The following is a 22,030-nucleotide window of genomic DNA, read 5'->3' as shown; positions in this document are numbered from 1 at the left end:
TAGTTTAACACGTTCAAGGCATCCATTAAGAGGCATACATTATATTCTAGCTAAGTGAGATAAATTTGTAAGGCAAAACCAAAAGGTTATATCAATTCATCTATAGTAATTAGCCATATACCCTTATTATGGCTTTCACAAGTTTATCAGAAATCAATTTAATCAAATCATTGTATTCCCCAATGAATTATACTATCTAACCTAACATGAAACTAAAACCTACAAACATAATTCGTTGGTGATACAAGTGCTGAGGTTGCATGGTTTGCTATATCTGAGCTATTAAAAATAAAGTAAACCCGTAAAACTTTTCTGGATCACACCTGAGTTGTCGTTTATCTTGTTCATTTACCACTGACTGTTAATTCCCTATACTTTGTTACCTAAAAAATATAAATAAAGGGATCAGCACACCGTGTACCGCGAAGTGTTTATTCAGAGTAAGCATACCCTGCAACATCAACGAATATTTATCGCCAATGTGCTCTTTCTACAGTTTTGGTGATATGGAAGATGGGGTTTGCGTTATGGTTTAGACTAGGCATAGCCAGAAACCCACTAAAATTGCGATGCATTACACGTCATCAGTATGTCATTACTACCGTCTTAAGGTGAGTTTATCGAACACGCGGCAACGGAATGCGGTATAGAGATTTTTTCGCTCCAAGCCATTTTCCTTAATCCGTTTACCGGACCGCGTTACGCGGTATGCGTTATGCGAGTCGGTTGCGGCACGCGGTACGCGGTAAAACCGATCGGTCGGAGTAGCGATCTTTCCGCGCGGTATAATATACCGTGGCGGTTTAAGTCCACGTGTAGCAATTATCCGAGCTTTGTTTTATAGTTTCCATGCATTCCTGCGTGTGAAGTTGCGCCCATAAGTCAAAATGCCTAGAGGAAAACAACTTCCGGACGATGTAATCGAACGCTTGGTCGGACTCATCAGGGAACGTCCTTTCATCTACGATGCCAAGGACGACAGTCATATGGATGCACAGAAGATGAGTAATGCCTGGGAGAGCATAGCAAAAACGTTGAAAGTGGAAGGACTAGATGGTGAGCTTCATTTTTAAGTTTGGAGCCGGTCGTGGCCGCGTAGCGCACGTCTTCAGCTGTTCCGACATACAAGGCTCGGGCTCAAATCAAGCCATCACCATTGTGATGTACTGGTTATAAACACCAATCAAACAAACAATTCGTCTAGAACGTCTCTTCCTTGCTATCACATAGGCCCTAACGGCGATGATTACATCCCGCTGGATTCGGTTGCATTGTGTTTGAGAAGGAACGGACCAGATGGGCGACATGCTTATGAAACTTGAAGTGATACCGCCACGTTAACGCCTTCCGATGAATAGAAGTGCGGTATATTTACCGCATTTCGCATACCGCACTCCGTTGCCGCTGAAGTCTCGCTGAAGAAAATACAACAAAATTCACTATTCATTACAGAGACAGATCCTGCTTAACGGGACCTGCCGAGGATTGCCTAATGTAATTAGTTCGTCGGGAACAAAACAAGGGACACCAGCATATCCACTTCACCGGTCGACGCCTCTGGAAGGAGCAATGGGGTGGTTAACTTTGTACCAACACACACACACCAAACGTCCGCCATCACCAGACACCTCAGAGACCAAAAGAGCATGTCTTCCACCGCCGTTAGTCGCTGCCGCAATTCACAGGATACCTGTCATGATGTTTCGACTTACCACCGAGGCGGATCGAGGAGCAGCTTACTTCTGTTTTCCATCTAATCTAAATTGTACATCACCTGGTACATTACTCATTAATTGGATGATTTATCTTTAGAAAACTTTAACTAATATTCCCAAAACACAATGTTTGCGTTCCTTTAATTCAGCCTAAAATTCAAAGAAACAGTCGTGGTAAACTGAAGTCACGTGAAGTCAGAGTTCAGCAGCTTAGCCAACTTCGCCGCTAAAGTTTCCGCCACAGTTGGTCACAGTTATCACAACGACTTGCTTACAGGTCTAAAAAAGCAAGATATCACTTTCAAAAACCGTTCAAGTAACAGTGATCTGCAGAATCTTACGTCTCTGTCTAACAGCCTTCCTACTCAAACACCCAACTACCCTTTTTAATCAAACTTTTTCAAAATCATTTTTGAGTGGGTTCTATTAAAAGAGCCTTGTATGTCGTACCCGGACTGAACAAAAAATCTTAAATATGAAAAGAAAATATTGTGTAAGTACAGAGGGCGACAAGACAATGTCTACAAACGCTCAATGAGCTCTGAAGAGGACATTTTTACCAAGAAAGCATTATGTATAGATTCTTATACTTGATAGATTTCCAAATGTCGATGTTGAAAAGGGTTGATTATCCGTCTGAAAAGGCGTTTTACAGCGAATAATGAAAATATATGCAACAATTAGGCCCTGCTTATAACAGCGAAAGTCTTTCCCAGCATAACAATCTCGCTAACCTGTAGGTTCAGGGCTCAATCCCAGCATAGGTCGAGATAATACCTTCCGATTTTTCAACCCTGTACCCCACTGTCAGTGATGCAGGTAAGAGGGACTGGCGTGGAAAAAGCGTTTAGTCGTTCGGATGGGACAATAAATCGTGCGCGTTAAAGGTACCTTGCCAGTTGGAAATCGAAAAAGAGGAGGCTAATGCCGCTGTCCTGGCAAAATTTGCCTCATTGCACTGTGCATGGCGTTGTCCATACACCATTGTCCCTCCTGATATATTACTTGCCCTTCGGAACAATCAAGTCTGGCTATTTGGCAGTACGGCTTGTTATTTTATCTTACCTCGCATCTTACGACTTGCAGACCATTCCACATAGTTTGCTTATGGATATTTACGTCTTATCGCATATTTATTAATTGTACACTTAGATTTGGATATATGCTAAAGTGCTTTGTGGTAAAAGGGGGATAACTCAAACGTAGCTGTTGTTTGTAGTCTTCACTGTGGTAAACAATTTAATGCTCATATTAATCCATAGAGTTTATAGATACAACTCTATGTATTAAATTAGATTAGGATTTGTTAATGCGTGTTCTGTGGTAGAAGGGAGATAATTCAAACGTATTTGTTGTCTATAGTCTTCATTGTGGGGGAATAATTTCATTTTAGCTTACGTCTTACAGAACATAGGCTAGCGATCATATATAAATAGTTTATGGATACATCCGTCTTATCTTCAAATTGGTTAGGTGGGGCAGAGCACAAATAGATATTATTAAGTGTCTTTGCAGTTAAAGGGGGGTAATTCAAACATCTTTCTGGTCTGTAGTCTCCTTATTCAGCTTATACCCCCAATAATATATCGGATGGGTCAGAAGAACAATACCCTCTTTCGATCCAGGTTTATCAAAGCTTAGGCATTAATATTTCCACCCTCATAAACACATTTTCACCAAACCGCAGTTTTACGACATTCCTTTAAATAACCAGTATTTCGTACAATGTCTGACGCTTTCGTCACGCTGATAGTAATACCACGCTTATGAGACCTTAACACACCCAGAGCTCAATAAGGGCGCCTTTCCAATGTAAGATGGCTATTAAATGTCAGAAAGAACATATGAACTAGGCACTGGACCAAGAGGTGGTCAGCGGATCTACTCTTGCCGTTGGTTAATACATTATTGAGATGGTTCGTTATAAATGAAAATCAAGTGTCTAATCGTATATCTTATAAAGGTGTGTTCAGTAATAGCTGATACATGCACAGTGAACATTAGACTATCACACCCCTTTAATAACTTTATCAATTGAGGCCAATCTTTATCAATGCTTTCAATCAGTATTGCCTACAACCGAACTTCTTTTCTAAGGAAATACAATGCATTTTGTGATGTGATTTGATAATATATGAGACAATTCGATTTAGATTTTAGTAACGGTAAGTCTTTCAATTTGTCCTGGCATCGATTAGGGTTTGTCATTTATAATCGTGAAAACATGTGCGGAGGAAGAAGCCATACGTTCATTACGATAAAACAACAACCAGATCTGTGATTTTCAAAAATCCGTCCAAAAAAGTCAATATAGTTATAAGTGTATATTTTCGAGTTTTGAACGAGATGTATAAAAATCATTTCTTAGATTCACTTTATGGAACATAGTATGTGATAAATAGAAACCATTGTTGTTTTCTGACTGAAATACAAACGCAATGATAATCACCGGAAATGACGAAAGTTGAATTTGATCTGAAATTTAGATCTATAATTTCGTTATAATTCAATTGCAATAAAAAAAATTCCGCGATATTCTTATCATTTTCTGGTTTCGTATCTCCAGAATGTTGATCTCTTAGGCATAGGATTTCAACCCATATCTTCATTATTAACGATCACAACTCATCTTATATTCTGTGATTATCTACTTGTAGTTGAAATATCACTGACCCAGATGCAAGTTCATTTTTTGTTAAAAGCCAGGTGTATTATTTCATGTAAAATTGATTTGAAAATATAATATTGATACAGTATTAAGATGATAAGATAACGATACTTCCTTAATTCTTTATCGTGGTACGATACTGGGTCATTTTGTACCTTATAGATCACTATTCAGTGACTCAGTCACAACACAATACAACATAACGGAATAAATTGTTATAATCAAATGCGTATAAAGGAATAAAAGCTACAAATTTTGATCATCGTATATAGTATCGAGGTTCTTTAACAAGAAAACCCAATGAATTAAAGAACAAAGCAAATCAAATATTAAAGGGAAATGATTTTAGTTTTGTTGTAAGTTCCTCGTGATTACAATCAATTTTGTGAAAATGTGTATAAAAACCATCTTTCAAGTGAAATTTATAAAGGTCAAACATGAACGTTCCAATTAATAGCAACTTAAACATGAACTTTAATATTAAAGGGAAATGATTGCAAACATTTCTGAAACACCTGCTGCCTCTCTGCGACGTCGAGAGGGGATCACTTTCAGAAAGTTCATTAAATTTTTTATTGGTACACATGTTCCCCCGTTTATAAGTTTTCTTTTTTAACTTTCAGGGCAATGGATCTTAAGAAGTCAAGCGTCTATTTTATAGTTCTAGTGTTTTTCACACATGGTGAGCAGTTTATTAAGAGCAGACTCGTTGTCTAGAAAGTTCTTGATTTCTTCAAGAAAAGCGAATCCGTCTCTTATGACATTCTCAAAATGTTGTTGTTGGTAGCTAAAAATTACCCAATTTTATGAAATGTTTTTGATTGTTTCTATACGTATTATAGTTTTCTATTGTATCGAGTATTCTGGAAAAGTTGATCTCTAAACACAGATTTAAATTTTCAAATTTTGTTCAACAATCTGTTTATTTTATAAAATCTTTTGTAGTTGCTCGTGGTATACAGGAAATTAACGTTGTTGATGTAATACAAGAGAACGCTCCAAATGGTAATTTTTTACTTATATCATTTCTAACATTCCCATTTAGCGCAACCACAACCTCAACATCTGGTTCCTTGATGCAATTTATGCCTTAGCATGATCGATATTATTATTATTATCATTATTATCATTTTTCCCTTTTAAAGCAGCCTCACTTTTTCCATAGATGTTTTTGAAATGATTGTACATACGTTTGAGTTTATATATATATATATTTATTTACTTTTCTTAAAAGTTATATTAAATTTGAAATTTGTCATGGAGAGGGGTTATATAAGCCTGTTCCCCAATCTATTTAATGTATTAATAAAATATTGTTTATAAAAAAAAAATGTATGCCTTTATTTCAAACTGCTGGACAAATATATGAATACACACGAAGTAGGCTAACATATTACCAAGAACCTCTTTAAGAATGACAATCTCCGATTCCAATCCGCAGACACGCAAATCTATATACTTCTAGTCCTATATTTCATATTTATTTTGTGCCAAATCTTTGCCAAGTCTTACTTACTTACTTGTTTCAGGTGACGTAAATGATCATAACTACAATTGTAAAGATTTTCATTTGATTGCTACGAGTTCAATTTCCAAACAAGGGAATAAAATTTGAACATGAAATTATAAATAAAGGAAATCATATAAAATCTCTTTCAATTCAACTTTTCACTGATTATTTTGATGAAGGGTAACGTCTCGCATAACGGAGCCAATATTTGAAAGAATGGAGACAAAGAAAGCCGGTTAAAGATCCGAGGTAACAATAAAGTTATCCACCTACCACAACAGGGTTTCAAACTCTTTATCAGGAGGTCAAATTATCTGTAAAATTTTAACAGAAATAGTCATTTAACAAAATGTTTTGTTTCATTTCGTCTGTAGGAACACTGCTCGGAAAACTTTCCCTTGATAGTGAGGAAAGTAACTTGCGACCGTCTGATTCTACCAAAGAATTGATCGACTTTGTTCCTGATGGTGCCACAAATACATGGAAAATTCTCCTGAAAACTGCTCTAGACGCAGATTACGTAAGTTGTTTTCGTCTGTTTAGCCCCATAACTCCTAATGAAAATACAGTTTTTCTGTGTAAGGATAACAAGACTGCTACAATATTTTTATTTATAACTTGAATATTTTCGTACCATGGGGTACCAATGGGATACTCAGCTAGCCAAAATGGCAATGTTTTGAAGTTTCAAGTTGAGTACCAGCTCAGACCTAAATTACCATAGTTGTTTTAGGGTATACTACCTCTTAGGATGACCAAAAGATTGACATTTTAAACCTGGCCAAAATGAGTCTTTGTTCATTAGTGGACCTGGAGTCATAACACTATACAACAACATAGAATAGAAGCACGTTTCAATAATTATTTAAAGGGTCATTACGCTAGTTATGTAGGCCTAGGTCGAAATTTTTTTGGGCTCAAATTTGTGAAAACTTTACACCAAAATCTAGAGAAATGTGACGCGTAGCGTATGTCATCGTATCATACGGGTTTTGACATAGTCTTATGTCTTACTAATGGTGTGTGGTTTGGATACGCTGAACGTATGTGAAACTTTTAACTAAAAAAATGAAGCAGTTAGTTTTTTAATGCCACAACTATCTAAAAAGTTTGAGTAAGTTAACAAATTCAGTTTGATCAAATAGATACATAGATATAAATAGCATACTATTTTTGGGTAAAATTTTCGACATTTTTGATAATGAAAATATTTTAAAAATAAGCGGAATGCCAATGTAAAGGGATACAACGTCTTATATAGAAATTCATTCTTTATTCATAGCACCTGGTAAGTACACTCGACGAATATATAGGCCTACATAATATGTTGACCAGCCTTGAGACATTAAATTTAATGTTCATTTTAAGAGGTAGTATCCTTAAAACCACTCCATTTATCAATATTTAGTTTAGACCGTAGTTCAGTATGTATGGATATAGACGTTTTTAAACGGGGCAAACTAACGGATCTTAATTTACCTATTGATTCTGAAAGTCAAACTTTAAGACTTAAAACCAAACTTAAACTTGAAATTTTTTTACCTTATGTACTTCTTTTCAGGGAGTTGCAATGTTACATTTGTATTTCGAATATGAAAAACGAGGTCATAGGGACAAAAAGGTAATTATCACAGAATTAAGGAATTGCTTGAAACCAAAGTGCTGCAGGATTTAGTAAAAATTGATAGGTATTTGGTCAAGGTGGTATGCCGAATGGTCTAATGAATTCTAATTGAATTTGCAGTATTCAATATAAGGAGACATAATTTCATGTTCAAACCAAATTCCCATCTTTTTGCAATTTAAATGGTAACAATCAAATGAAAAACAAATTTGTGGATGACGTTCGGCAATCCAACCTTTACAACTGTGGCTAAGACCACAACAAATATTGTAGTATCATATATGATATTGGTTTGAAGTATATTGTATAATACTGGATTAAAGCATATTGTATAATACTGGATTGAAATACATTGTATAATACTGGATTAAAGTACATTGTATAATACTGGTCACTATTCTCGAAACGATCTTAGCACTAGGTTGTCCTAAGCTCTTATCTTCTAATATTGATTCCAATACATCCTAGCGCTACGATCATTTTGAGAATACGTTGCCTGGAGTGAAGTTTATTGTATAATAATGGGTTGAAGTACACTGAATAATACTGAATTGGAGTTATTTGTTCAATACTGGATTGGAGTATATTGTATAATACTGAATTGGAGTTATTTGTATAATACTGGATTGTGGTTTATTGTATAATACTGGATTGAAGTATATTGTATAATGATGGGTTGAAGTATATTGTATAATACTGGATTGGAGTTATTTGTACAATACTGGATTGAAGTATATTGTATAATGATGGGTTGAAGTATATTGTATAATACTGGATTGGAGTTATTTGTACAATACTGGATTGGAGTATATTGTATAATGATGGGTTGAAGTACATTGTATAATACTGGATTGGAGTTATTTGTACAATACTGGATTGGAGTATATTGTATAATGATGGGTTGAAGTACATTGTATAATACTGGATTGGAGTTATTTGTATAATACTGGATTGGAGTATTTTGTATAATAAGGGATTGAAGTTAATTGTAGATTTATGTATATTATACGGAAATGCTACAATATAATATTGATATTTTGTAGATAAGTATAGTTATTTTAGACGTAAATGATGTGAAACCTCAGTTTTTAAATCAACCGTATATAGCTAATGTACCTGAGGTAAACAATCGTTTTTTATTTTCCTACCATTGTAATGTTAACTTGTGAAAATATTGTTGTATAAATATGCATAAAATCCCTATCTATGGCATTCAAATAACCCTTTTTTCAACTGTGAATCGCATATTATGCCCCACCTGTATAGGTCAAGATTGTGCCTGACCCTACCATCCAGGGATACGACTGTTAAGGCAAAAGTACTATTGTAATGGATTGACTATGGTACGATGTACTACAATCTGTATATACTGTTAAAAGATCCCACAATAGTAATAGAAAATTGGTGGTAAGGCGGCTATAGTTGCAAAGATTTCTTATTTTTTTCTCTAAAGATGTTGATTGTGATGTTTTCAGAATGCTGGTATAAATACGGTATTGAACGTTAATATTGAAGCAAAAGACCCAGATAATGGTCATGGTGGAGCGGTTGATTTTAGTTTTATTGTAAGTTCCTCGTGATTACAATCAATTTTGTGAAAATGTGTATAAAAACCATCTTTCAAGTGAAATTTATAAAGGTCAAACATGAACGTTCCAATTAATAGCAACTTAAACATGAACTTTGTATCACTTCAACAATAGTGCATTTCAGTCACAAATTTTCTTAGGGAAACAAAAGGCTTCATATCAGCAAAATGTATATCGGTCAAACATGAACTTTAAATCATTGTCCTTTATATCAGTCAAACATAAAGTTTAAATCATTGTCCTTAATAACAGTCAAACATGAACTTAACATCAATGTTCTTTATATCAATCAAACATGAACTTTTCATCAATGTTCTTTATATTAGTCAAACATGAACTTTTCATGGATGTCCTTAATAACAGTCAAACATGAACTTTAAATTAATGTACTTTATATCAGTTAAACATGAACTTAACATAAATGTTTTTTATATCAGTCAAACATGAACTTTTCATCAATGTACTTTATATCTATCAAACATGAACTTTAAATCAATGTACTTTATATCAGTCAAACATGAACTTAACATAAATGTTTTTCTTTTCAGTCAAACATGAACTTTTCATCAATGTTCTTTATATCAGTCAAACATGAACTTTAAATCAATGTACTTTATATCTATCAAACATGAACTTTAAATCAATGTACTTTATATCAGTCAAACATGAACTAAACATAAATGTTTTTTTTATATCAGTCAAACATGAACTTTAAATCAATGTACTTAATATCAGTCAAACATGAACTTTTAATCAATGTACTTAATATCAGTCAAACAAGAACTTTTAATCATGTACTTAATATCAGTCAAATCAATCAAATATAGAATTTAGTTTATGTTTTGAATGGGATCCTCAGATGGCGTGTAGCATTGACAATGTAGAACATGTACATGTATGTATACATGTATAAGCCTACAAAATATACAAAACAAATACTTGAAGTGTTGGCTAAGAAGGCAGAAATGAAATGAAATGAATGGAGTTTTACGTCCTACCTTTCTGCATCATTTGGGATAATGAAAACGGGCAACGCCATGCAGGTTGCAATAAGGGAAATTTTGCCAGGACAGCGGCATTAGCCTGGTGGTTTTTTAGTGTCAATGATTATTTTAATGATTTTATTTTGTTTAAGGACAACACATGTACAGAGTTTTCTTTAACTCCTATAAGTGGACAAAAGGCGGTGAAGGTATCATTAAATGGCCAGTTGGACTTCGAACAAGCACGATTTTATGAATGTACACTTCTAGCCAAAGTAAGTAAAAACAGTAACTTGCTGACAATAATTCAGCCTTAGCTAGCGTGAACATATAAACTTATGTATTGAAGAAAGAAAAATGTATTCCAATTTATTGCTCGACCAAGAAAATATTCTAAATACTTTATGTCTTTTCTTGCGAACACATTTTCAACGAAACGAGTGATTTTAGATATTTGCAAAAAAAAACCCCAAAACCACTACATGTGGGTGGAATATTATCATTGTCAGCCTTTCGAGAGGTATCGGTATAGTAAAATTTAGTGATTTGATTTTACATTATTCTTTTAGGATGGTGGAACACCAAGTTTAAGCAGTATTACGTCATTATATATAACAGTAAATGATGTACAAGATGAACCACCAATATTTACTGGTATACCATATGATTGGAACGTAGATGAACAGTCCAGTCAGGTATTACGTATATTAATTAATAAAGCACATTTTTGGCTTCATATTATGACACAAATTCAAAAAGTGTCATATAGCATAAAGAGAATAAAAAACTTTTAATATTGCTTCAATATTTTCAACATCCATAGGCGTAACACCTCAAAATCTTTTTATTTCATTCGTCCTATACACAACTACCATTGCCTTGCCCAATATTTTCTACTGAACATTTTGATGATGTGAAATAATAAATGTTACAGGGATTTGAAGTAAGTAATGATGTTAAAGCAGTAGATGGTGATGTTGGTGTTCCCAACTCTATTAACTATACTATTACAGGTAACTGACATTTTTATATATTATACAGTAGTTGTCTTAGTTGTTTCTTCAAATATTCAATATAATATTGCTTTTAAAATTTATTGCTAAAATGCGTTGAAACAACATAAGATATTGGTTCACATTGTCTGGAACCACAGGCGTTGGATTGAAAATTGGAATGGCGCAAATTGATTCTGTCCTTGATACACATCGAGTTTTTAGTAAACCTCTTTACAATCAATTTTATGAGTCAGAAAGATGCCTAGAGTGCAGAATGTGTTTTCCTTCTTTGCCATCTTCAATGATTCAGAATAGGTATTAAACCATATTCATAAAGTCTTTTTTTAAAGTGTTTTTTCTGGCTTTTAGAAATCGAGTTGTAGATGGTTTTGGATTTCTATAAACCAGCGTATTTTTGTGCACAATTTAGCCTATTTGGCACAGAAAAGAAGAAATTATAACTAGATTTAAAAATACTAAATACTGATGGACGCTTCTACAATAGAATTTCTTTTGTAAATTAAATCTTGCACATTGTTTGAAATAACCAAACTATTAGCCTGATATTTGTTTGATATTTGAATTATAGATGATTGTGGTGGAATATTTCACATTGATCATTTGAATGGTAGAATTACCTTATCAACTGTACCTGATAGAGATTCAGGGATAATTCTCATCAAAAATGGTGTGTGTAGAGGTCAGATTAAGGTAGTGACTGAATTTACTTACCCTACACACTACTACCTGTGCTATCCAAAGAAACCTACAAAAATGCAATGTTGTAGCAAGTGTTCCAGAAGAGTCAATTTGCTTCACGATGATTCATTTTAATTCCAACAAAGAGTAGCACGTACGTACGTGGCCGATTTCCAAGAATTTCACTGTGCTTGCACTATATATCTTAATGTCAGTTTATACTATTTATTTTTCAATTTAGGCACAAGAAATATCAAATCAAACCTCCAACAGCAGTACCATTACTGACTATACCATAACTATAAAGGATATAAATGATAATCGACCAAATTTTACTGCTTCAAGATACCAGGCAACGATCGAAGAAAATATGCCAGAACAAATACCACTTCAGTTTACTGGTATGGATATGAGTGTTGAAGACAAAGATCAGGTAAAAATCGCCTGGTTAGAATTGAAATATGTTGAAAACTTGGCCACTTTGAAGGTTTTGCAAGTTATGGAAACAAGTTTAAAAAAATATTGTTAAGACATTATGAAGTGTATTTTTGTTTCGCAAATTTCAGAAAATAACACACCAATTTACATGCTAACCATTCCCAAGATATACGATATGAATTTGAGCTAAGATTAGAAGGAAATCAGAAAGGAGAAACATATATCTTTCCCGCTACTTGACTCTATTTTATTCTATAGGGTACTAACAGTATATTTAATCTGACATTATTGACATTGGACCAGTATTTTGAGGTAGATCCAGTCACAGTAAATTCAAAAGCCACGGTATTTATAAGAGTTAAGAATAACACCATATTAGATTATGAAACTCATAAATTTTTAAGCATCAAGGTAAGCTTTTCAATTTTATTGATAATTTCGGGGCTGATTACATCTTCAAAATGTCAAGCTATTACGAAAAGCCACCTTTCCTTGTATCGTGGAAGTTTGTTAATGCAGGTATTTGATTGTATTGTGGGCTAAGGGATACAGTCCATCAGAGCCCTCGACAGAAAACAATTTGGCTGTGTGTGTAATTGGGGGTTATGACTGGCTGTACCCGATCCAAAACTGAAGATGGGATGATTGATATACACAACTTTAACTGAGACAAAAGGTAATACGAGGTAAAGTTATCTCAGCAATTTGATTACAGAAATTTGGTCAAAACATTATGTTCAGTTTAAAGCCACGAATAGACGAGGTACGGTGTCCGGCGCGGTTTACGATCCGGAATAATCGATACAAAAGAACAATACAAGTGAACACACGAGTCACGGCTCCGGACACGGTGCCTCATCTATTCTTTAAACTGAGGGATTTAGTTGACCAAATTTCTGTTACAAATTTAATGTAACCAATTGATCTTGTGACCAAATATATGTGCCCACTTCATCTTGTGGCCATACTGTGACCAACATTTTTAATAATTGTTTTAGATAATGGCAAAAGAAACACAAACATCTGATGGTAAAACTAGTTTAGCTACAGTTAATGTGACTATACAAGATGCTAATGATAATAATCCTGAGTTTAATTCATCTTTTCAAACTGATTTACGAGTAGATGAAAACACGCGAAGTGGATCATATTTTGCAGATATACAGGTAATAATAGTTTTTTGTTTGTACTTTCATCCTTTATTTTAAGCTTGCTAATTTTTTGGTCAGTTTTCCAAAGTTTTATAATTGTTCATTCTTGTTTTCAGTTTTTATACGCCCACATGAAATGGGGGGCGTATATTGCCGTCACCTCTTTCCGTCGGTCCGTCCGTCCACAATTGCTCGTAAACACTCTACAAGGCACAATTCTTGACTGATTTCGACGAAACTTGGTATGGTGGTTTGTAATCATCCAAGGATGAACCCTATTGAAAATCAGACGAATCGAAAAATATTTACTATGAGTTATTGCCCTTGTTCTTGAAACGCTCGTAAATACTCTAGAAGGTGCAATTCATGACGGATTTTGATGAAACTTGGTATGAGTGTTCGTTATCGCCCAAGGATAAACCCTATCGAAAATCAGAAAAATTGAAAAATATTTAGTATGAGTTATTACTCTTGTTCTTGAAAACGCGTTCAATTTTAGCTTGTAAACACTCTAGAATGCACAATTTTTGATGGATTTTGACGAAACTTGGTGTGAGTGTTTGTAATCACCCAAGGATAAATCCTATCGAAAATCAGAAAAATTGAAAAATATTAAGTATTAGTTATTGCCCTTGTTCTTGAAAATGCGTTCAATTTTACGCTCTAGAAGGCACAATTCTTGACTGATTTCGACGAAACTTGGTATGGTGGTTTGTAATCACCCAAGGATGAACCCTATTGAAAATCAGACGAATCGAAAAATATTTACTATGAGTTATTGCCCTTGTTCTTGAAACGCTCGTAAACACTCTAGAAGGTGCAATTCATGACGGATTTTGATGAAACTTGGTATGAGTGTTCGTTATCGCCCAAGGATAAACCCTATTGAAAATCAGAAAAATTGAAAAATATTTAGTATGAGTTATTACTCTTGTTCTTGAAAACGCGTTTAATTTTAGCTTGTAAACACTCTAGAATGCACAATTTTTGATGGATTTTGACGAAACTTGGTGTGAGTGTTTGTAATCACCCAAGGATAAATCCTATCGAAAATCAGAAAAATTGAAAAAAATTAAGTATTAGTTATTGCCCTTGTTCTTGAAAATGCGTTCAATTTTACGCACTAGAAGGCACAATTCTTGGCGGATTTTAACGAAATTTGGCTTGAGTGTTTGTTATCACCCATGGATAAAGCTTATTGAAAATGAGAAAAATCGAAAAAATATTTAGTATGAGTTATTGTCCTTGATCTTGAAAACTCGTTCAATTTGTAGCTCATAAAAACTCTAGAAGGTATGATTCTTTATTATTCATCACCGCGCTGAAGATTGAATATTTGTCTTCTAGAGTTTTCACGAGCTACAGATCGAGAACTAGGGTAATAACTCATACTCAATATTATTCAGTATCACCCTAAAGAGTTCAAAAGAAGTGTATGACTGAAGGTTGAATATTTCATACTGGTAATTGTTACTGTACTGCTAAATAATTATGTTCAAAATCAAAGCTGCCAGTGGGCGTATATTACCTTGCCTGGCAAACTATCTTTCAAAGATGTATAGTTGTGTCCTCTAATTGTTTTCAGTTTTATAATTGGTCATGATAATGTGGTCGTATATTGCCGTTTCCCTTGTCCGTCCGTCGGTCCGCCCTTCCGTAGTTGGCAAGTGAACGCAATAGTTTTATCTGAATTTTATTGAACTTAGTTACGATATAATATAATATATAATCAGTTATTCTTGTTTTCAGTCTTCGAAAGTTTTATAATTGGTCAATCTTGTTTTCAGTCTTCCAAAGTTTATAATTTGTCATTTTTGTTTTGAACATTCCTATGTCTTTACAATTGACCAGTATTGTTTTCAGTTTTATAATTGATCATTCTTGTTTTCTGAAATTTTATGATTGGTCATTCTCGTTTTCATTTTTATATGCTCACATCGCTCTGTCCGTCAGTTCACATTTCCTGTTCTATGCACCATAATCCAAAATTTGGCCTAGCTTACAGGGTCGTAACAAATAGGGTTTTTTTTCTATTAGGCAAACAATGACCATATTTAACTTTAGACATCAAATAATCAATATATTTAGCCGGTATCATATTTATATTATTACTTTTTTAAACAAAACATATATTTTGTCAATTCTGCATGAGGCCTCATTTGTCTCATTTGTCTTGATGTAAGACCGGCCCTGGAGGATCTGACTGTATTTTATTCAGGCAGTGAGCTGCAGAATGCTGCATATCATTACAAAACATAACATTTTTTTATTTCATGTAAAAAGGCTACAGATCGTGATTCGGGAAAATTTGGCCAAATTACTTACTCAATAAATGGTGGTGATAACAAGTAAGTGTATTTAAACATGAAGGGCAAGTTTACATGAAGACTGGTCTGTCGTGATACATAACAAAGCATATTTATAAATAATCCCAGGCCTGTGGTCAGATTTTTTTGTTCGGAAGAGCAAGTAATATATCCGGAGGGGCAATAGTGTATGGTGTTTAATTGAGGTAATGGAATTGGTCGGTTGTGTAAGTATTTTCTGGGGGTGGGTGGCATTGCCAATTTTACAATATATGAGCCACTAAGAAAATATCCTTTTATTTTTCAGCATTAGAATATGTAAAAATTTATTTTGCTGATTAAACTTATATTTATATTACAATAAAAAGAATATTTTTCCATTGTTAAATAATACAGAAATATCGAAAAAGAACAACTTTATAATTTTATTTTTTACAATAATCAGGTTTGCAATAGATCCCAGCAATGGTACATTAATGGTAAATGGAGATTTAGATCGTGAATTAAAATCTCAATATTTTATAACAGTAGAGGCTAAAGATGGTGGAAATAGAAGGTCTTCTATATCATTGACAGTTGATCTCCTGGATGCTAATGATAACTACCCTGTATTTCAAAAAGATGTTTATGAAGTTTTTGTTGAAGAAAATAGTAACTTTACTAGAATTGTACAAGTAACAGTAAGTATTGAAGTTTTCCAAGATTCAATAAGGTGACTTTGACAAAAATGTGACAAAAACATGAGTCTGTAAAATCAGTATAAGAGTACCATTTGCAGATTCTGAAATTAAATGCCAACGGAATCGCTTTGACATTTATTATTTTCTAAAGTATCGTTCGTTATATGCCACGTTTCCCAAGTGTTGGACTTTCCTAGTGCGATTCCCAAGTTTTGAAGAAATCAGCTTACAACTTTCAAAATGAATAAATTCTAAAAAGTGATATTTATGACTGATATTCGTTTAAGGCTACAGATAATGATGAGAGGGATACAGTTAATAGTTTTGTGTCATATAGAATAATCAAGTCCATTGGTGATCAGCTGAATAATTTCGCAATAACTACTAATGGTGAACTGGTATTAACACAATTTTTAGATTACGAAGCTTTGCCGTCTGGTGTAGTAAATATATCAGTAATAGCAGAAGATCATGGGGCACCTAGATTAAAATCAAACAGTACTACTATTATTATTACTGTAACTGTAAGTATACATTTAAAATTAAATTATGAGTAACAGCGTGTGTTAAAGAGTGTCAAAATCAACAATATAAGCTATGTGGACATTCCACAAGGTATTATGAGTTGTGAAACACAAATTCAGTCTTTGGACTTGGACTCATGAAATTAAAGCTTACAGGTCGACGAATGATTCCCGAATGATTCCCGAATGATTGCAAATATGTTGCTAAATTCGTTTGTACTGACCTACTATTTGTACTGAAGAAATTGAATAAACTATTGTAGTGTTCAAACTAAATATTGTGAGCTGAATAGATTTGTATATGTTAAGGATTGATATATACAATACTATTATTGATGGTTTCCATTACAGGATAAAAATGAATGTTCACCAGTTTTTACAGCCACCAGCTACCATAAGTCAGTTCCTGAAGACATTTTAATAGGTCTGTCGAAAACATCTTGTCTTAATCCTACATACATTATCATTTAGCACTAAAAACAAACCCAAATAATCTGGATCTGTTCTAACAATAAGTTCAGCAAGGACTGGCGTTGTCATCCATTTTCTTCTTGAATGACCTAAAATAGTTGGTTGGTAGATGACATCCTCTTCCAGAAGATGCTGATATCGCTGACCTAGAATGGACATTTATCTTATTTTATGTCTAAACATTGTTGTCTTGACAATGAATTGCAATTTGGATAATTTGTCAGGTAACATTTTTTGTCTTTCGTGGCATGACTGAACTAATTACGAACTTTTGTAACTGTTCACTGCTTAGAAGAATGTTATGAGCTCAAATGGTACCTAAAGTGCATGCGACATCTAGATTTCCACCCATCTTGTCATTAACTATTAGTATTTTCTCTTTAATTAGATAGTGTTATACTGACAGTAACTGCAAACGATACAGATGGTAGTGAACCCAATAACCAAATATCATTTACAATATACAGTGGTAGTTCAGATAAATTCAGAATCAATAGTCAAACTGGACAAATCTCCACTGCTGGTAGTCTAGATCGAGAGGACACAGAACAATATAGTTTAATTATTATTGCTACTGATAGAGGGTCACCCAGTCTTTCAAGTAATACCACAGTAAACATTACCATCACTGATGTGAACGATTCGCCACCTATCTTCCCCCAGAGAGAAAAAACAATAAATGTTCAGGAGAATTCTACTGGATCATTAGCTGGGTTATTGGGTACAGACAAAGATGAAAACTCAAGTTTGAAGTATAGTATAGACTATAACTTATCTCAAGGAATTGCAGCTAATCAACAATCTGTTAATGCTACAGTCATTCAGGTTAATTTGAACTTTTCTAAGATTTCAGTTTTAACTCCAAAACCCCCCCCCCCCCAAAAAAAAAACCGAACAAACCATAACCAATTGAAAGAATCATATCATTTACAGTAATTGTGTTGGGAGATTCTAAAATAATTATTTTTCCCTTATAGAATCTGGTATCTATTGACAACTCCAATGGAAGCATTGTTTTAAATAGCGGTTTAGATCGTGAGAAATATCGCCAAATAAAACTTGTTATTACTGTGGAAGATTTAAATGCAATTGGACATTCTCAAACTAGTACAGGTATAGCTGTATTCTAACGTCAATATCAAAATTAGCTTTGTTGCCTTCGAAAAGGATCGGGCGGGGTGAAGATTTGCGAAACCAATTTGCTGACTGATAATAGTCTATGCACTGAAGCATGTTTTGTCCTGTTTAGTATACATTTGTTATAATGATTGCATCAATTTGAAGTTTCAGGATGTTTGAAAACTTCATTGAAAGTTTTTCTTTGTCATAGCTTCAGAGATCTGGGATGGTGCAGCGACTTAAGATAATAATTCGATATCTTACGGATTGAATGTTCCATTCCGATTTAGGTCAAGATGATGTCACTGTTTTTTACCTGTGCTGCAACTTAGAGGGTTGGCAAGGAAATAAGCATATATGATATTTAGTTGAGGTAATAAATGTATGTTAAAGAAACAGTAGAGTATTAAAAAAGAGAAGGAAAGTTCTTTATTGTACACTGCATGTCTTTATTTTTGTATTGTATTTGATATTTAAGGTAGCCTGATTATGAATGTGATAGATGTTGATGATAATCAACCTAGATTTAACAGTAAAAATTATACAGCTTCTATCACGGAAAATGCTTCACAAGATATCCCTATTACATTTATTTCACCAAACTTTATGAATGCTGAAGACAGTGATCAGGTTAATAAAAACTTTTTTCTTTATCATTACTAAATATTATTGTGATATCCATGCATGTTTGACTGTTGCTTCATGTAAAGTATAGATGTTCATTACTTCCAACACCATTATAGCGATTTCGTAGACAGATATCTGTATTGAAACCTAAAAATACTAAAAAAACATTTCAGTGAACCTTAGAACTAGATTCTCCAGATTGCAGATTCCTGCAGTTGTTCCTAATGATGCTTTGAAATTGGTAATTCCTTGATATCTGCTTTGGGAAAAATAATTGCCTGGAAATTTAAGATTTCTATCACATTCAGTTTTTTTCTTCATTCTGAAAAAAACCCCTAAGATAGCTTCACATAAGCTTCATCAGCAACCATGAATTTTGCAATGTGCCAGCATATACTTCAAGGTAATGATTTTATGCTATGACTGTTTTTTGCAGGGTGATAATGCTAAATTTGAGGTAGAAGTAAGAGGTGATAGTGGGACGTTTTCTGTTATTCCAAGAAGTGTTACATCCCTTGGTTCGATAGTTATTAAAGTTGCTAATAACGCAATGTTAGATTTCGAACAAAGAGAAAGTATGTCTTTCCAGGTATAAGTTTTAGGCAATTTGATAGAAAACCCACCATGTATGGGTGAGTTGGGTTTACTGTAAAACACTGTGAGACGGTTGCTCCTCTCCAATTGTTATCGAGTTGCATCACAGACAATTGGACACCTGGTCGATGGATAAAATTCTGAAACACTAGGTAAGCGAACAAGCGTCTTGCACGCGGAACCCCTTGACAAATTGATGGTGCTGATGTAAAACAGGAAAACTCCTACTCAATGTCATTCTCAACGACTAGCTTGTTACCTTTTCCTCCTAATGAGATAGAATTGACAAAAAAAAAATATTATTTATTTTAGATCGTAGCTAAGCCTTTAACTAGACCAAATAAACCCGTCACAGCTGATGTATATATCCAAATTAACAATGTCAACGAATTTGCACCTCAAATTGTTATCCATCATGCAAAACCAGAAATTTATGAAAATGCGACACCAAATACATTTGTCACCCAAGTAGATGTAAGTAGCTTCTCCAAGTGGAATCTATTTAAGTCATCTTTATTGTTGTATGAACATGTTTTAGATGAAATGTATTTGCATGGAATTAATCATTTAAATATTTGTTTTAGAAAACCTGACAATCTTATTATAATCTTATTCGAAATTTAGAAACAGAAAAATACATTGCATTTATAAAGGTATACTTATTGGTGAAAGCAGGTTTAGAATTGGATTTGCAATATCATTCACGGTACATGGGTGAGGGGTCGGGTCATTGGAAAAATATGACAAATATATCAGAGATTGTTATCAACAAAGATTATTATTTGCAGGTATATGATAATGATACTGGTATCTATGGACAATTTAATTTGAGTTTGAGTGGAGAATATGAATTGTAAGCCATTTCTTATTTTATATTGGTGATTAATAACAATTCCCGGTTGTTGAAAGAAGTGAATTTACACCCCGATGTAAATTATGGATAAAAAAGCCTGTCAGAGAGACTTGCATGAAAAATGCGTCTCAGTGGTTTTGACAGCGGTAGCATGCTGGATGATAGAGATCCCTCGATATTGGCAGTTGTAAGAGGAATAGGCTTATGCTGCTGTCTTGTCAAACTTTCTCCCAACAATCACTACATTGTCTTTCCCATCTTTATAAGCCCAATTTTTCTTGTCATTTGAATAACCTGGGTCTCATTAAAAATAGTTAACCTATGACATCAACTTCTTTCCCCAGATTTACAATTGTTGAAAATGGTAGTATTTATTTAAAGAATGCAAGTTTGGATCGTGAAAAGAAATCAACATATTATCTGACTATAGAAGCATTAGATACGGGTGGTAAAAGGAGTACAGAGACCATCGAAGTCATTGTTAAAGATATCAATGATGAAAACCCAGTCTTTGTTAAAACTGAGTATACAGCTATTTTAATGGAAGGGGACCGATATTTTACAAGGGATTTGGTTGTTCAGGTCTGTTCATGAATAATACACTCAGTAGCGTATTAAGCCGTTATTTTGGACAATGCTACTCTACTATACTTCTCTCCGAAAGGTGATGTGTTGACAAAGTCAGTTTCACAGTTGCATGTTCTGCTCGTTCAGGGCACCTTCCAGAGTACTGAAATTTTGTGAGCAGTTTTCAAATTCAATAAAGGTTTCACCTTAAATTAAACTCTTGGAGCTAATATTGTAAAGAATGACCTCAAGCAAAAACAGTAATAGATATACCAAATAAATAAAATGTTAGACATGAGTTCATATATCTTATATGCTTTGCAACATGTCTTGTTCTATGAACTTTCCAAAGAACTTTTGTCGTTTGTAGAAGAACTGTATATAATCTCTAGTCTGAAAAGGACCACTAGTAGCTTAATGCGAGTTCAATTGCCGAATTAGGCAAATATTATCTGAACAAGAAAGGGCTAGTGTATTTTGTTGCCTTGGAATTAACACCATTTCAAAAAGTTATTTCCATTCTTCCTAGTGACATTTTTGTTATTCATACTCCAGGCAACAGATAATGATGAAGTGAACACAATCAATAGTCAAATTACATATTCTATTAGTGTTAATGCTTACTCTAATAACTTCACTATCGACCAACAAACCGGTGTTATTAGTGTTCAATCACCAGTTGACTTTGAGGCCTTACAATTAACAGACAATGGTACTATTCATCTTAATGTAACAGCTCGGGATGGGGGATTCCCACAACTCCGTCAATCTACTGATGTCTTAATACGTATTGAGGTAAGTATACACATGCTAATTCTTTCGGCTCAAAAACAATATATGATTATATATTATGCTTGAAACATTATAACCGAGCAGTACTGCTAACCTGACAAGAATCAGATATCACATGCAAAGTC

General features: G+C 33.9%; 1 protein-coding gene across 1 annotated transcript in view; it reads left to right on the top strand.

Annotated features, from left to right (window-relative positions):
- Positions 1–887: 887 nt before the first annotated feature.
- The window catches only part of LOTGIDRAFT_154208 (hypothetical protein), a gene marked incomplete at both ends in the record, with an annotated part of 42,635 nt that continues 21,492 nt past the window's right edge, over positions 888–22,030 (top strand). Inside the window, 27 exons of the mRNA XM_009061918.1 lie at positions 888–1,056; positions 4,373–4,421; positions 5,007–5,065; positions 5,329–5,388; positions 6,268–6,413; positions 7,455–7,514; positions 8,561–8,638; positions 8,993–9,082; positions 10,242–10,364; positions 10,659–10,784; positions 11,024–11,102; positions 11,674–11,795; positions 12,025–12,216; positions 12,480–12,632; positions 13,220–13,387; positions 15,656–15,720; positions 16,124–16,358; positions 16,646–16,882; positions 17,234–17,306; positions 17,742–18,178; positions 18,331–18,466; positions 18,951–19,102; positions 19,536–19,688; positions 20,006–20,167; positions 20,482–20,546; positions 20,891–21,128; positions 21,669–21,908. Coding sequence (XP_009060166.1) covers positions 888–1,056; positions 4,373–4,421; positions 5,007–5,065; positions 5,329–5,388; positions 6,268–6,413; positions 7,455–7,514; positions 8,561–8,638; positions 8,993–9,082; positions 10,242–10,364; positions 10,659–10,784; positions 11,024–11,102; positions 11,674–11,795; positions 12,025–12,216; positions 12,480–12,632; positions 13,220–13,387; positions 15,656–15,720; positions 16,124–16,358; positions 16,646–16,882; positions 17,234–17,306; positions 17,742–18,178; positions 18,331–18,466; positions 18,951–19,102; positions 19,536–19,688; positions 20,006–20,167; positions 20,482–20,546; positions 20,891–21,128; positions 21,669–21,908 — 3,867 coding nt within the window. The remainder of the gene's footprint in view (positions 1,057–4,372; positions 4,422–5,006; positions 5,066–5,328; positions 5,389–6,267; positions 6,414–7,454; positions 7,515–8,560; positions 8,639–8,992; positions 9,083–10,241; positions 10,365–10,658; positions 10,785–11,023; positions 11,103–11,673; positions 11,796–12,024; positions 12,217–12,479; positions 12,633–13,219; positions 13,388–15,655; positions 15,721–16,123; positions 16,359–16,645; positions 16,883–17,233; positions 17,307–17,741; positions 18,179–18,330; positions 18,467–18,950; positions 19,103–19,535; positions 19,689–20,005; positions 20,168–20,481; positions 20,547–20,890; positions 21,129–21,668; positions 21,909–22,030) is intronic.

This window comes from Lottia gigantea (genome assembly GCF_000327385.1).
Source record: "Lottia gigantea unplaced genomic scaffold LOTGIsca_5, whole genome shotgun sequence".
NCBI lineage: Eukaryota > Metazoa > Mollusca > Gastropoda > Lottiidae > Lottia > Lottia gigantea.
Note: the sequence above shows the minus strand (reverse complement) of the source record. Positions and strands in the feature narration are given on the sequence as shown.